This window comes from Artemia sp. Qi Xiang Cuo, chromosome 11, assembly GCF_049724085.1.
Source record: "Artemia sp. Qi Xiang Cuo chromosome 11, ASM4972408v1, whole genome shotgun sequence".
NCBI lineage: Eukaryota > Metazoa > Arthropoda > Branchiopoda > Anostraca > Artemiidae > Artemia > Artemia sp. Qi Xiang Cuo.
The window spans coordinates 18,672,377-18,690,037 of NC_142804.1; the positions used below are offsets into that span (position 1 = coordinate 18,672,377).

Consider the following 17,661-nt stretch of genomic DNA (forward strand, 5'->3'; position numbering starts at 1 on the left):
GGTCAGGCATATGCAAAAATCTATTCTGAAGGGATAGGTTGGAAACCAGCAAGAAAAAGCAACTTACATAGAAATGTAATAAATTACTGGGGAAATCTAACATATCTCAAAATATTTGAGTGGGGGCCAGGCCTGAAGGCCTGGTTCTTTGAATGTTGGTTCAGTCAAAGCGTCTAAGTAGATTTGGATAAAAAACGTGGGAAAAAAACCCAAAACAAAACAAACTACATCATTAAAATAATCAATTTTTTATTTTATATTCTTGTGCTTTGAAATAATCTAATTTAATTCCATTACTGAATATATTCCAACATGGGTCGATTTTTATTTTCGAATTACAGTTTTTGAAATAAAATTGAATGATATCTTTAGTTTCAATAATGCACAAAAGTAATAAAACAATGAAACATAAACATAGCCTCTGCTAGAAGGTCAAATGACCTGTGCACACTATCTCAGTTAATTAATTAAATAGCATAATCAAAAGATAGAAAAAAATGTGACATAGTAGCCACATGGAACCTGCGCTCACCCTGCATCTCGACTGAGGAGAAACCCTTTGACTTGGGATTCAAATGATGAAACCGATTCAGACCCACTAATGCTGTAGAGCTGTCCGGGAGGCTGTTCCAATTGGATACACTTATGTGACATAACACATGGTCTGCCTTCACTGTATTTCTCTTCTCGTTTACTAGCTTGTCGGCATTTCTAGCATGATACAAATGATAATTGGAATGAAAAAATAGCTATATCAACAAAATATGTTGGTGCAACATCATTCAAACACACATATACCAGTATTAGTAACTGGTGATCCCGTAACTGACCTATATTCGATTTTAAAATCGGTATGGCAAACCTAAGCAATTTTATTCATAAAACCCTTTTACATAAGACATTTTGCTTGCGAAGAAAATGACCAACCCTAAATATAAACGATCTGTCGCAAAAACCACAAGCGACAAAGGATTTCATTTCAAAAAGATTTTTTTCATTAATAGCTACCGTTAGTGATAAGATCGACATATCTTTGGCAAGTGGTTTTCGGGAGGAATGTCTCAAAGTTCATTAATATTTGGATCTAATATGGAACGCTGAAAGAAGGCGCGTATGTAGGGGTGTAAAGGATTGCTGCCCACTCCCCCCCCCCCAAAAAAAAAAAGATATTTAACTTTTTTATTTTCTTTTATAATTCTCATTTAGCTTACACGTATTCGTTGTTTTGAAACATCCCCCCCCCCAATTAAATTCCTGGCTACGAACCAGACAATGCCCACTAATGAAAAAGTCTGCTCAAAAATATAAGAACTATTTGTTCGTTCTAATTCATGATTTGTAACTGACTCCAGTCTGAATATGTTTCCGGCTTTGAAATTTTGACTTAAAAGTATAGTCGGCTTTCAAATTTAATACCATCTGAACATGTTTTGTCTTTGTGGCCTTATCATAGGCAGCGCAATAGCGCTGCCTAAGTAAAGAACGATGTTGGCACAATGTATTATTTTTTATTTTTTTTTATTGGTCTTAGACCAGGGCACTTCGTATCGAAGGAGTTGTCGTAGAAACTTCGAAAAGGGCTCATTCGATTGGAAATTGGAATGGCTAGTGCCCTTTTTAATAGTCGAAAGTGAGTGGAGAGTAATTAACCCCCCTCTCACGCCCACCATTTCCCCAAACACATTCAATCAAAGTTTAGAGATAGCCATTTTGTTCAACGTTGCAGAAAGTTCTGGAAACTAGGTCTTTGAGGATTATAGCCCCCCCCCCTCCCAGAGCTCAGGCCAAGCGTTTTAAGTTATGCCCTGGGGGCATAAGTAGAGTAGGAACTACCATTTCTAAGGGGCCCCCGTACCAAACAGGTTTTTCTGGTAGGTAAAGATTTCTACAGGTCATTACACCTTTCAACGAGACAGGTTTTTTATTGTGACCTCGATTTTTCGAAGGTAAAACTCAGTAATAAATTTTTATTTATTTTATTTTTTTTAAACTGTTATTTTTTCAATGAATTCCATAGCACTTTGAATAAACCAGTGAATGTAGGACTGTAAGTCCAATTAATAATCAAATTAGTGTGGCCGCCATTTTTGATCTGGTTAAGTGGGTATAATCTGGTTTGGTTTGTTATTGCGAGAGGATTACTCAATTTACATCTTAGTGTTAACTGAGCAATGACCAAAGGAACATTTGAAGGTGGAGAAAAAAAGGGGTAATTAGCGATTGGATAATTTTAACAAGAAATGACTGAAAAGTGTTTTGGTTTGCACAGTGTTGTCAATTTTAAATAGTTTAGAAATAAAAAAAAAACAAGAAATGGCTGAAAAGTGTTTTGAGGGAGTTGAGTTGCACGAGGGTTCAGTTACATGCGGATTCAGTTACACGGGGATTAGTTAAATGGGGTCGAGTAGCACGGAGGTTCAGTTGTACAGGGTTTCGGTTATACAGGGGTTCAGTTACATGGGGGGTTCAGTGGTCCGGGGTGTCGGTTAGACAGGGGTTCAGTTACATGGGGGGTTCAGTTATTTTTTCTGATTTTGCGTGTTTTCGCAAGAAAATAACTGGTCTTTTAGCAAACTTAGCCATAGCTACCTGAAACTCTGCATAAATATCTTCATTTTTAATCTAATTGCATAGCTACTAAAGGAACATTGAACATTTTTTCTGATTTTGTGTGACCACCCGGCACCCCAAAGACCCCCGAGCCTCCATTATAATACTTTTTAAGGTTTGATTATATCTTTTCAGAACAAATTATTATTTTAGGGAATTATTTCGGTGAAACAGTTAGAGACATTTGAACGGTGTTGTGAGATCCCTCACCACAACCCCAAAGGGCTCCGCTCCCCCCCCCCCCAACCCCAACCCCGAAGGAAACCCCCGGACAGCAAAGGTTCTCTGGACCCCTAAAGGACCCCCGGCGCCCCCGATGCCTCCTGAGTCCCCCCATTATAATACTTTTTAAGGCTTTATTATATCTTTTCAGAACAAATTATTATTTTAGGCAATTATTTCGGTGAAACAGTTAGAGACATTTTAAGAGATGATTTTAGAAAAGGACTTGAGGGTGAAACTCTGTGGTCGTTATAATACACAAGCTCCATTTGAACGGTGTTGTGAGGTCCCTTACCAGAACCCCAGCTCTGTTGTTCTAAGCCGTTTGATTTTTTCTTTACATGGTATTCATTCAAAAAGCGAGGATTTCTGTTAAATAAATAATTCTTATATTTTTTCCGTTCAATTGAAAGCGAGGATTTCTGTTATATAAATAATTATTATATTTTTTCCGTTCAATTGAAGGCGAGGATTTCTGTTAAATAAATAATTGTTATACCTTTTAAAATGGCTTTACGGGGTTTGAGGAGCTCTGTTGTTTTAAGCCAGTGTGATTTTTTCTTTACATGGTGTTCGTTCAAAAAGCGAGTTTTTGTATCTTTTAAAAGAGGTTTGAGAGACTCAGTTGCCTGATTCCGTGTGGTTTTTCTTTACTTAGTGCTCATTAAAAACGACGTTTTGTTTTAAATAAGTAGTTTTTGTATCTGTTAAAAGAACTTTAAGTGGTTTGAGAAACTCTGTTGCCTGATTCCGTGCGGTTTTTATTTACTTATTTCTCATTAAAAAATACGTTTTGTGTTATATAATTAGTTCTTTTATATTTTAAAATAACTTTAATGGGTTTGAGAAACTCTGTTGTCTGATTCCGTTTGGTTGTTCTTTACTTAGTGCTCATTAAAAACATAATTTTTGTTTTAAATAAGTAGTTTTTGTATCTTTTAAAAGAGCTTTAAGGGGTTTGAGAGAATCTGTTGTCTGATTCCGTGTGGTTTTTCTTTACTTGATACCCATTAAAAACGAAATTTTTGTGTTAAATAAGTAGTTCTTGTATCTTTTAAAAGAACTTTAAGGGATTTGAGAGACTCTGTTGCCTGATTCCGTGTGGTTGTTCTTTACTTAGTGCTCATTAAAAAACGAATTTTTTTTTGTAAATAAGTAGTTCTTGTATCTTTTAAAATAACTTTACGGGGTTTGAGAGACTCCGTTGCCTGATTCCGTGTCGTTTTTATTTACTTGATATCCTATTAAAAACAAAATTTATGATTTCTGTTAAATAAATAATTATTATAAATTTAAAATAGCTTTACGGGATTTGAGAGACTCTGTAATGCAGTAGTTTTTCAGTAAAGACGCTCGATATCCTAAAAGTGTTTAATTCAAACTTTTTTAAAACTTCAAAATTTTTCAACTTTATTTATTTTTTTCTTTTTGTACATAACTTAAAATGTCAAAAAATGCTTACAGTTCTAACAATTGCGCTCTGTGATTGGTCAGAGACACGATGTGACTTTCCCACTGGTATTCTATGACCGGTTATTGACACTACCTAATCTATTGCATGTATTAAATCAGTATTTTTTATGCAGTGGAACGATAAACACATAAGTCATATCTTTAAAAAAAAGTGAAGATGGAGCATTTTAATAAAGTGTGTTTACATAACAAGGTTATTGTAGCATTGAATGCCGACAAAGAAAAGTATTTAAACTTTGAAACAAGTACAGATGGTAGCACTATTGGAAATGTATGCATGCATTGTCATGACAGTAAGGAATTAAATTTCTTTGGAATACCGAAAAATTCAACTCTTATGCTGGTGGTTATGCGAGATTGAGATCTCCAGAGATGATTGCACTCAAAGAGAATGCCAACATAAAATAATCATTGATGATAGAGGACAACTCCTTGCTACTGTTGTAGGTAACACATTACCTACTGATACATCTAATCGTCACCTTTCGGGTATTAGCATTCAACGAAAGATCAATAAAAGAAAGGCCTACTCTTCTACTAATATCGTAATCCATATCTTGTCTACGTGCCGAAACTGTTACCTGTGTAAAAATAATGTGATAATAGACAGTGAAATTGCCAGAAAAATAAAAAGGGCATTGTCAGAAAATATCACTATGGAATATAAAGATGAATCGATGAAAAACAAAGCACCAGCAAACGTTACTATCATTGATCAAACAGTCATTGAACCAAATAATACCAAAGACGAAAAGCATATTGAGCCTGTTGATGACACACCAGTAAAAATTGTGTATGACTCAAAATGGAATAATGATTATTCTACTGATTACGAACTAAGAGAAGACAATAGCTACAATATCAAGAGAGAGCATGGTGAACTATTTTATGGAACAGATTCAAAATGTCCAAAGTTAATCATTGATATTAATAATGTATCATAATATATTTTTTGTATTAATATTCTACATAGCATTATTTCATTAAAAATATATTATGCATTACATTGTTATGTGTTCATTTGTTTTAGAGTAAGCTAGCATATCAAACGTTTAGAATGTCTAATAAAACGTCGGAGATGTAAGAAAAGGAATTTGCATACATCTATTGTCAGACACACGGGATAACATTGACAAAATCTTGGTATCAGAATGAATAAATTATTTATCAACATTCTTTAATGGATATTTAACTATGAAAAAATTTTAATTAAGTAATTAAGTAACAAACTCTTTCTTTAATTCACCTCTTTGTTACACAATACATAAATTTAATTAAGTAAATTATGAAAAAAAAAAATTGTAAGTAATTAACAAACTCTTTCTTGAAGTCACCTCTTTGATACACAATGCATAAATTTAATTTAATAAATTATAAAAAATTGTAAATAAGTAAAAAATTCTTTCTTGAATTCACTTCCTTGATAAATAAAAAAGACATTTCATTCAAGAAATTATGACAAAATTCATAGTCAGTAACAAACTCTTTCTCGAAGTCACCTCTTGGACACACAATGCAGAAATTTATTCCTTCTTGAATTCACCTCATGTATAAATAAAAAAGACATTTCATTCAAGAAATTATGACAAAATTCATAGTAAGTAACAAAATCTTTCTCGAAGTCACCTCTTGGATACACAAGGCAGAAATTTCATTTAAGAAATTTGAAAAAATTTTAAGCAAGTAACAAACTCTTTCCTGAACTCACCTCTTGGATACACAATGCAGAAACTTCATTTAAGAAACTTTAAAAAAAATATAAGTATGTAAGTAGCAAATTCTTTCTTGAAGTCACATCTTGGCTACACAATACAGAAATGTCATTAAAGAAATCATGAAAAAATTGTAAGTACGTAGTAAATTGTTTCTTGAATTCGCCTCCTGGGTAAATAAAAAAGACAGTTCATTAAATAAATTATGAAAAAATTGTAAGTAAGTAGCAAATTCTTTCTTGAATTCACCTGGTGGATAAACAAAAAAGACATTTCATTCAAGAAATTATGAAAAAATTCCAAGTAAGTAACGAACTCTTTATTGTTTTCATAACTTAGATACACAATGTTGAAATTCAATTCAAGAAATTATGAAAAAATGCTCAGTAAATAACAATTTCTTTCTTGAAGTCTACTCTTGGATACACAATACGGAAATTCCATTTAAGAAATTATTAAAATATTTGTAAGTAACTAACAAACTCTTTTTGTTTTCACCTCTTGGATATACAGTATAGATACTTCATTCAAGAAATTATGAAACAATCGCAAGTAAGTAACTTTTTTTTCTCTTTATCACAAACAATTTTCACTTAGATACACAATGTAGAAATTTAATTCAAGAAATTATGAAAAAATTCTCAGTAAGTAACAATTTCTTTCTTGAAGTCAATTAAAAAATTTTAAGCAAGTAACAAACTCTTTCCTGAAGTCACCTCTTGGATACACAATGCGGAAACTTCATTTAAGAAACTATAAACAAAATGTAAGTAAGTAAGTAACAAATTCTTTCTTGAAGTCACCTCTTGGCTACACAATACAGAAATTTCATTAAAGAAATCATGAAAAAATTGTAAGTACGTAGTAAATTGTTTCTTGAATTAACCTCCTGGTTAAATAAAAAAGACAGTTCATAAAAAAAATTATGAAAAAATTGTAAGTAAGCAGCAAATTCTTTTTTGAATTCACCTGCTGGATAAACAAAAAAGACATTTCGTTCAAGAAATTATGACAAAATTCCAAGTAAGTAACGAACTCTTTATTGTTTTCATAACTTAGATACACGATGTAGAAATTTAATTCAAGAAATTATGAAAAAATTCTCAGTAAGTAACAAACTCTTTTTTTGATTTCACCTCTTGGATATACAGTACAGATACTTCATTCAAGAAATTATGAAAAAATCGCAAGTAAGTAACTTTTTTTCTCTTTATCACAAACAATTTTCACATAGCAACACGATGTAGAAATTTAATTCAAGAAATTATGAAAACATTCTCAGTAAGTAACAATTTCTTTCTTGAAGTCAACTCTTGGATACACAATACGGAAATTTCATTCAAGAAATAATGAAAATATTTGTAAGTAAGTAGCAAGTACTTTATTGATTTCACCTCTTGAATGTACAGTACAGATACTTCATTCAGGAAACGTGATTAAACACGTTTTGAAACTACACACTATTTGCTTGCCTTTCCTTGGCACCTTTCCAAATGAACGGGGATTCCCCACCGGTTCCTACACATTGCAAAAAAGTGAGCAGTACGAAAACTCCACGTTTTCAACCAGACTGGTTTTTTAGCTAAATCTTTGGAAACAGCCCAGCCTCTATTTCTGACCGGTTAAGTTTTGATGTTAGCGTTGTCAGTAAAAAACTATGACCTTGAGAAAAGAGCTTGACAAAATTGCCTGATTATTGAAAAATGGGAGAAACATCCTCGAAAAGTCGACAGGAATGCCCCCCTCCAGCGCTTTCTCGGTTATGTTGAATAAAACATGCAAAGCCGACATAGCTTTATTTCATTTTTTAAGGTTAATTTAGACGAAGTTACGGGCGCGCACGTAACCTCGTCTAAATTAACCTTAAAAATGAAATAAAGCTATGTCGGCTTTGCATATTTTATTCAACATAACCGAGAAAGCGCTGGAGGGGGGCATTCCTGTCGACTTTTCGAGGATGTTTCTCCCATTTTTCAATAATCAGGCAATTTTGTCAAGCTCTTTTCTCAAGGTCATAGTTTTTGACTGACAACACTAACATCAAAACTTAAACGGTCAGAAATAGAGGCTGGGCTGTTTCCAAAGATTTAGCTAAAAAACCAGTCTGGTTGAAAACGTGGAGTTTTCGTACTGCTCACTTTTTTGCAATGTGTAGGAACCGGTGGGAAATCCCCGCTCATTTGGAAAGGTGCCAAGGAAAGGCAAGCAAATAGCATGTAGTTTCAAAACGTGTTTAATCACGTTTCTTGAATGAAGTATCTGTACTGTACATTCAAGAGGTGAAATCAATAGAGAGCTTGTTACTTACTTACAAATATTTTCATAATTTCTTGAACGAAATTTTCGTATTGTGTATTCAAAAGTTGACTTTAAGAAAGAAATTGTTACTTACTGAGAATTTTTTCGTAATTTCTTGAACTAAACTTTCTACATCTTGTATCTATGTGAAAATTGTTTGTGATAAAGAGAAAAAAAATGTTACTTACTTGCGATTTTTTCATAATATTCTGAATGAATTATCCGTACTGTATATCCAAGAGGTGAAATCAAAAAAAGAGTTTGTTACTTACTGAGAATTTCTTCATAATTTCTTGAATTAAATATCTATATCGTGTATCTAAGTCATGAAAACAATAAAGAGTTCTTTACTTACTTAGAATTTTGTCATAATTTCTTGAACGAAATGTCTTTTTTGTTTCTCCAGCAGGCAAATTCAGAAAAGATGTTGCTGCTTGCTTATAATTTTTTAATAATTGATTTAATGAGCTGTCTATTTTATTTACACCGGAGTTTAATTCAAGAAACAATTTACTACGTACTTACAATTTTTTCATAATTTCTTTAATGAAATTTCCGTATTGTGTATCCAAGAGTTGACTTCAAGAAAGAATTTGCTACTTACATACTTACATTTTTTTTATAGTTTCTTAAATGAAGTTTCCGCATTGTGTATCCAAGAGGTAAACTTCAGGAAAGAGTTTGTTACTTGCTTAAAATTTGTTAAATGACTTCAAGAAAGAAATTGTTACTTACTTAGAATTTTTTCATAATTTCTTGAATTAAATTTTTAAATTGTGTAGATAAGTGAAAACTATTTTTGATAAAGAGAAAAAAAAAGTTACTTACTTGCAATTTCTTCATAATATTTTTTATGTAGTATTAATACTGTATATTCCAGAGATGAAAACAGAAAGAATTTGTTAGTTACTTACAAACATTTTCATAATTTCTTAAATGGAATTTCCGTATTGTTTATCCAAGAGTTGACTTCAAGAAAGAAATTGTTACTTACTGAGAATTTTTTCATAATTTCTTGAATTAAATTTCAACATCGTGTATCTAAGTTATGAAAACAATAAAGAGTTCGTTACTTACTTGGAATTTTTTCATAATTTCTTGAATGAAATGTCTTTTTTGTTTATCCACCAGGTGAATTCAGGAAAGAATTTGCTACTTACTTACAATTTTTTCATAATTTCTTTAATGAACTGTCTTTTTTATTTACCCAGGAGGCGAATTCAAGAAACAATTTACTACGTACTTACAATTTTTTCATGATTTCTTTAATGAAATTTCTGTATTGTGTAGCCAAGAGGTGACTTCAAGAAAGAATTTGTTACTTACTTACTTACATTTTTTTATAGTTTCTTAAATGAAGTTTCTGCATTGTGTATCCAAGAGGTGACTTCAGGAAAGAGTTTGTTACTTGCTTAAATTTTTTTCAAATTTCTTAAATGAAATTTCTGCATTGTGTATCCAAGAGGTGACTTCGAGAAAGAGTTTGTTACTTACTATGAATTTTTTCATAATTTCTTGAATGAAATGTCTTTTTTATTTATCCAGGAGGTGAATTCAAGAAAGAATAAATTTCTGCATTGTGTATCCAAGAGGTGACTTCGAGAAAGAGTTTGTTACTTACTATGAATTTTGTCATAATTTCTTGAATGAAATGTCTTTTATTTATCCAGGAGGTGAATTCAAGAAAGAATTTTGTACTTACTTACAATTTTTGATAATTTCTTAAAGGAAATTTCTGCATTGTGTATCCAAGAGGTGACTTCAAGAAAGAGTTTGTTACTTACTTACATTTTTTTTTTCATAATTTCCTTAATTAAATTTCTGTATTGTGTAACAAAGAGGTGAATTCAAGAAAGAGTTTGTTACTTACTTACTTACTTACAATTTTTTAATAATGACATATCCATTAACGGATGTTGATAAATAATTTATTCATTCTGATACCAAGATTTTATCAATGTTATCCCGTGTGTCTGACAATAGATGTATGCAAATTCCTTTTCTTACATCTCCGACGTTTTATTAGACATTCTAAACGTTTGATATGCTAGCTTACTCTAAAAATAATGAACACATAACAATGTAATGCATAATATATTTTTAATGAAATAACGCTATGTAGAATATTAATACAATAAATATATTACGATACATTATTAATATCAATGATTAACTTTGGACATTTTGAATCTGTTCCATAAAATAGTTCACCATGTTCTATCTTGATATTGTAGCTATTGTCTTCTCTTAGTTCGTAATCACTAGAATAAACATTATTCCATTTTGAGTCATACACAATTTTTACTGGTGTCTCATCAACAGGCTCAATATGCTTTTCGTCTTTGGTATTATTTGGTTCAATGACTGTTTGATCAATGATAGTAACGTTTGCTGGTGCTTTGTTTTTCATCGATTCATCTTTATATTCCATAGTGATATTTTCTGACAATGCCCTTTTCATTTTTTGGCAATTTCACTGTCTATTATCAAATTATTTTTACACAGGTAACAGTTTCGGCACGTAGACAAGATATGGTTTACGATATTAGTAGAAGAGTAGGCCTTTCTTTTATTGATCTTTCGTTGAATGCTAATACCCGAAAGGTGACGATTGGATGTATCAGTAGGTAATGTGTTACCTGCAGCAGTAGCAAGGAGTTGTCCCCTATCATCAATGATTATTTTTATGTTGGCATTCTCTTTGAGTGCAATCATCTCTAGAGATCTCAATCTCACATAACGACCAACATAAGAGTGAAATTTCTTCGGTATTCCAAAGAAATGTAATTCCTTACTGTCATGACAATATATGCATACATTTCCAATAGTTCTACCATATGTACTTGTTTCAAAGTTTAAATACTTTTCTTTTTTCGGCATTCAATGCTACAATAACCTTGTTATGTAAACACACTTTATTAAAATGCTCCATCTTCACTTTTTTTTAAAGATATGACTTATGTGTTTATCGTTCCACTGCATAAAAAATACTGATTTAATACATGCAATAGATTAGGTAGTGTCAATAACCGGTCATGAATACCAGTGGGAAAGTCACATCGTGTCTCTGACCAATCACAGAGCGCAATTGTTAGAGCTGTAAGCATATTTTGACATTTTAAGTTATGTACAAAAAGAAAAAAATAAATAAAGTTGAAAAATTTTGAAGTTTTAAAAAAGTTTGAATTAAACACTTTTAGGATTTTGAGTGTCTTTACTGAAAAACTACTGCTTTACAGAGTCTCTCAAATCCCGTAAAGCTATTTTAAAATGTATAAGAATTATTTATTTAACAGAAATCCTAAATTTTGTTTTTAATGGGATATCAAGTAAAGAAAAGCGACACGGAATCAGGCAACGGAGTCTCTCAAACCCCGTAAAGTTATTTTAAAAGATACAAGAACTACTTATTTACAACAAAAATTTCGTTTTTTAATGAGCACTAAGCAAAGAACAACCACACGGAATCAGGCAACAGAGTCTCTCAAACCACGTAAAGCTATATTAAAAGATACAAGCACTAATTAAATAACAAATAATTTTTTTTTTTAATGGGTAAAAAGTAAATAAAAACAACACGGAATCAGGCAAATCAGTCTCTCGACCCACATAATGCTCTTTCAAAAGATACAAGACCTTCGTATCTAAAGAAAAAATTTTGTTTTTAATGAGCACTAAGTAAAGAAAAACCAAACGGAATCAGGCAACAGAGTTTCTCGAACCCCTTAACGTTCTTTTAAAAGATACAAGAACTACTTATATAAAACAAAACTTCTTTTTTAATGAGCACTAAGTAAAGTAAAACCGCACTGAATCAGGCAACAGAGATTTTCAAACCACTTAAAGTTCTTTTAACAGATACAAAAACTAATTATTTAAAACAAAACTTCGTTTTTAATGAGCACTAAGTAAAGAAAAACCACACGGACTCAGGCAACTGAGTCTCTCAAACCTCTTAAAGCTCTTTTAAAAGATACAAAAACTCGCTTTTTGAACGAACACCATGTAAAGAAAAAATCACACTGGCTTAAAACAACAGAGCCCCTCAAACCCCGTAAAGCCATTTTAAAAGGTATAACAATTATTTATTTAACAGAAATCCTCGCCTTCAAGTGAACGGAAAAAATATAAGAATTATTTATATAACAGAAATCCTCGCTTTCAATTGAACGGAAAAAATATAAGAATTATTTATTTAACAGAAATCCTCGCTTTTTGAATGAATACCATGTAAAGAAAAAATCAAACGGCTTAGAACAACAGAGCTGGGGTTCTGGTAAGGGACCTCACAACACCGTTCAAATGGAACTTGTGTATTATAACGACCACAGAGTTTCACCCTCGAGTCCTTTTCTAAAATCATCTCTTAAAATATCTCTAACTGTTTCACCGAAATAATTGCCTAAAACAATAATTTGTTCTGAAAAGATATAATAAAGCCTTAAAAAGTATTATAATTGGGGACTCAGGAGGCATCGGGGCGCCGGGGGTCCTTTGGGGGTCCAGAGAACCTTTGCTGTCCGGGGGCTTCCTTCGGGGTTGGGGGGGGGGGATTGGAGCCCTTTAGGGTTGTGTTAAGGGACCTCACAACCCTCTTAAAATGTCTCTAACTGTTTCACCGAAATAATTGCCTAAAATAATAATTTGTTCTGAAAATATATAATAAAGCCTTAAAAAGTATTATAATGGGGGACTCTGGAGGCATCGGGGGCGCGGGGGGTCGTTGGGGGGACCAGAGACCCTTGGGGGGCGGGGGGTTTCGTTGGGGGTTGGGGTGGGGGGATCGGAGCCCTTTGGGGTTGTGGTAAGGGACCTCACAACACCGTTCAAATGTCTCTAACTGTTTCGCCGAAATAATTTCCTAAAATAATAATTTGTTCTGACAAGATATAATAAAGCCTTAAAAAGTATTATAATGGAGGCTCAGGAGTCTTTGGGGTGCCGGGTGGTCACACAAAATCAGAAAAAATGTTCAATGATCTTGTAGTAGCTATGCAATTAGATTAAAAATGAAGATATTTATGCAGAGTTTCAGGTAGCTATGGCTAAGTTTGCTAAAAGAGCAGTTATTTTCTTGCGAAAACACGCAAAATCAGAAAAAATAACTGAACCCCCCATGTAACTGAACCCCTGTATAACCGAAACCCCGTACAACTGAACCCCCCCTGTAACTGACCCCCTGTATAACCGAAACCCTGTACAACTGAACCTCCGTGCTACTCGACCCCATTTAACTAATCCCCGTGTAACTGAATCCGTATGTAACTGAACCCTCGTGCAACTCAACTCCCTCAAAACACTTTTCAGCCATTTCTTGTTAATTTTTTTATTTCTAAACTATTTAAAATTGACAACACTGTGCAAACCAAAACCCTTTTTCGGTCATTTCTTGTTAAAATTATCCAATCGCTAATTACCCCTTTTTTTTCTCCACCTTCAAATGTTCCTTTAGTCATTGCTCAGTTAACACTAAGATGTAAATTGAGTAATCCTCTCGCAATAACAAACCAAACCAGATTATACACACTTAACCAGATCAAAAATGGCGGTCACACTAACTTGATTAGTAATTGGACTTTCAGTCCTACATTCACGGGTTTCTGCAAAGTGCTATGGACTTCATTTAAAAAATACTATTTTAAAAAAAAATAAATAAATAAACATGTATTCATGAGTTTGACCTTCGAAAAAACGATGTCACAATAGAAAACCCGTCTCTTTGAAAGGTGTAATGACCTGTAGAAATCTTTACCTACCAGAAAAACCTGTTTGGTACGGGGGCCCCATAGAAATGGTAGTTCCTACTCTACTGGCATATAAGGTTCTTATTGAAAGCGTTGTCGTTGAAACTTCAAAAGGGCACATTTGACTGGAAATTGAAAGGGCTAGTGCCTTTTTTAATAGTTAATAGTGATTGGAGAGAGACTAACGCCCCTCTCACACCCACCATTTTCCCAGACACATCCAATCAAAATTTTGAGATAGCTATTTTGTTTAACGCAGTTGAAAATTCTGGAAATTAGGTCTTAGAGGATGGCAACCACCCTCACAGCCCTTAGGGTAAGGGTTGTAAAAACATTTATATTTTTTTCAGTAAAGCGCAAATTATGTTTTGGCCTTGGGAAGGCATCGGGATTTTGAGCCTAACTTATGTTAATTTCAGCTCGTTTTGAGTTTGACTCGGTTATTTATTGTGACTTCTGTTCGTTTTGGGTTTCATGTATTTATCGATGCTGATTCTTGGTAGTTTCACGCTTGGTAGATTATTTGATTTGATTATTGCTCATTTTTTCTTTAATAAAGTTCTTTACTTTTTTTTGAGAAATTTATTTTGTGAAAAAGTTTTTTTTTAATAAATTAAAAGAAAGGGTGTAGATACGTTATCTTGTCGAACGAGAGGTAATCACAGGGGTTATGTATATTATTCTCTTTAGACATGTCAAAATCTTCGTTCATTAAAAAGAATTTTCTTTAGAGGGTGTATAGGCCTCATAATCTGTTTTTAGGCCTCATAATCTGGGGGCACATATATACCAAAGGAATGTCGAAATATAAAACAAAAGGAATTTAATGTCAGATGTAAAAAACTCGGGGGGGGGGGGGTGCAGCCTCCTCCCGCCCAGGCCTAAAACCGGCCACTGATATAGGCTAATTGTTATTTCTAGATATCCTGAAATCTAAACGGCCCATGTAAGTAAACATTTAGAAATATTTATCAACAAATTAGTGTTATACTAAGTATAGATCATTTCTTCTTAAATATTTGCAAAATACATTTAAAAAGCTTATGTTATAGCTGTTAGTTAGCTAGTAACAGGGACCCAGCCATGACTCCGTTTTGAGAGGGACTAATGTGATTTCGAAGGGCGTTTTCAATTATGGAGAACTTCAATTTATAGATGTTACCGTGAATGTTCGAAATTCCTGAACGTCGACTTTCACCCGTGAATGTCCAAAATAATTTTTTTTCTCCTTGGATTTTTTCTGCGTTGCCAGTCAACTTTTCCAATTAAATCCAAGGTTTGGTGTTGACAGGTGATCATTAGATGATGATCATTTTCAATATTTATAACCAAATCTAGTCTAACCTAACTTAACATAAACTAACCTAACTTTAACTCTTTCCATCTTAGCTTGCAAAGACTGAAAAAGCTGACTAGCAAAGCTAAATGAATCCAAGCAGAGAAAAAATAATTTCGGACATTCACCGGTTAATGTCAACATTAACCAGATTTCGGACATTAAAAAGTATGATACAGTATAAAGTATGAAGTTTTTATTAGTTTCGCCATTTTCACAGTTACATGAAGGGCAATCCCATATTTTATGTGGTTATCCAACATTTCTCTTAAATTTTGTTTATTTTGTGTAGTTTTCATAAACTTATCTCCTGCCTATAAATGTGAGCCCCCTAAAACAAGTCCCATATGCAGGCCTACGTATTATGCAAACAGATATCAATTTTTGTATTCTTTTTTCAGATTGTTGCTTGCATTATTATCAGTTACATGGCATGGGTGCTCGCAACAACCGTAGGAAGTGAATTTGTCGCTGAAACAAAGGTGAGAATCCTACACTCAGAAAATTAATATCGCCAAAAATTCATAAAGCTCGAATTCGACAAGAATTGCTATCCAAAAAAGAAAAAAAAATGATTTATCCTGATAATGTCAGTCTCTTGTACCAATCATGTCAGTCCGTCGAGGTGAATTAAAATCACCTCAACAAATGGATAAATATATATATATATATATATATATATATATATATATATATATATTTATATATATATATATATATATATATATATATATATATATATATATATATATATATATATATATATATATATATATATATATATATATATATATATATATATATATATATATATATATATATATATATATATATATATATATATATATATATATATATATATATATATATATATATATATATATATATATATATATATATATATATATATATATATATATATATATATATATATATATATGAGAACTCCTAGTAGCACATTAATAACCGCACCATATTACAGTCACGCTTGTGAATAAGGTCCAAATTGCGAACAATACAACCCCAATAATGTATCCCGCTGATGATTGTCGGGTTGAACAGTGTTCAACTTTCGTGCGTAAATTTTATTATTAACGAAACAGAGTAAAGATTTAACGTATAAATTTTTGGAAAATATGGAAGCTTAAAAGATGGAAGTTTCGAACAGCAATTCTCCTATCTGTAAGATATCTGAAGAAAAATGTAAAGACGCTTGGCACAGTTCAGTCACACATGGCAACAGCCCCCGAAATGCTTGATAGAGACACACTTCCCATAACGCTTGGCACAGATCCGCGGAGAGAGAGAGAGAGAGAGAGAGAGAGAGAGAGAGAGAGAGAGAGAGAGAGAGAGAGAGAGAGAGAGAGAGAGAGAGAGAGAGAGAGAGAGAGAGAGAGAGAGAGAGAGAGAGAGAGAGAGAGAGAGAGAGAGAGAGAGAGAGAGAGAGAGAGAGAGAGAGAGAGAGAGAGAGAGAGAGAGAGAGAGAGAGAGAGAGAGAGAGAGAGAGAGAGAGAGAGAGAGAGAGAGAGAGAGAGAGAGAGAGAGAAACCCCTCGGTACAAGCGTGACGCTAAAACCAAGGAAAAAGACATGGTATTTAAAGATTACGGATTTTTATGAAATTGTCAAATATTATGTGCGTGGGGCAAAACTGATTTTCTTTGTATGAAAGAAAATACTTGTTCTTTCAGGTAGGCTACTTTGAAATACAGTACAAAGAAGGGGGAGGGGGGTGTAAAAGAATTAGAATTCTGTCCCTAATTTTTTTTTGTAGTTTGTACCCGGATGTTCCTAAAGAGAAATGATTGCATGTCTTCCATTTATGCATCAAAATAGTACATAGTATCAAAACTCTCTTGATTAAGTTAAAGTTTATCATTCAAAATTTGAGAAATAGACCATCTCTTTCTTCAACTATTAAATTATTTTCATAGAAATCAATTTTTTAATCTGTTATATATGAATCTCCACTCTTGAAAAAAAATGTTTTGCTTGACCCATTGCAAAGTTTATTGGAAAAAAGGAATTTCTTAGAAACTCGATAACATAAAAAGATTGCAAAAATTTGATGTTGTATTTTTCCATGAAACAAAAAATATTGGATCAAATACCATAATAAGTCAATCAAGTCGGATAAAAATGTATGAAGTAGTATTTTTTTTGGTTGTTTGGGTTGTTTGGGGTATCCTAACACGGTATTAAATTAGCTATTCGTCAAATTTGTTTCTTTCTGATTTCAATGAAAAAAGCAAGAAATTCATACTTCA

At 32.7% G+C, this 17,661-nt stretch overlaps 1 protein-coding gene across 1 annotated transcript in view; it reads left to right on the forward strand.

Annotated features, from left to right (window-relative positions):
* The window catches only part of LOC148946726 (uncharacterized), an 80,325-nt gene that overhangs the window by 12,914 nt on the left and 49,750 nt on the right, over positions 1-17,661 (forward strand). Inside the window, exon 2 of the mRNA XM_089096350.1 lies at positions 15,797-15,877. Coding sequence (XP_088952476.1) covers positions 15,797-15,877 — 81 coding nt within the window. The remainder of the gene's footprint in view (positions 1-15,796; positions 15,878-17,661) is intronic.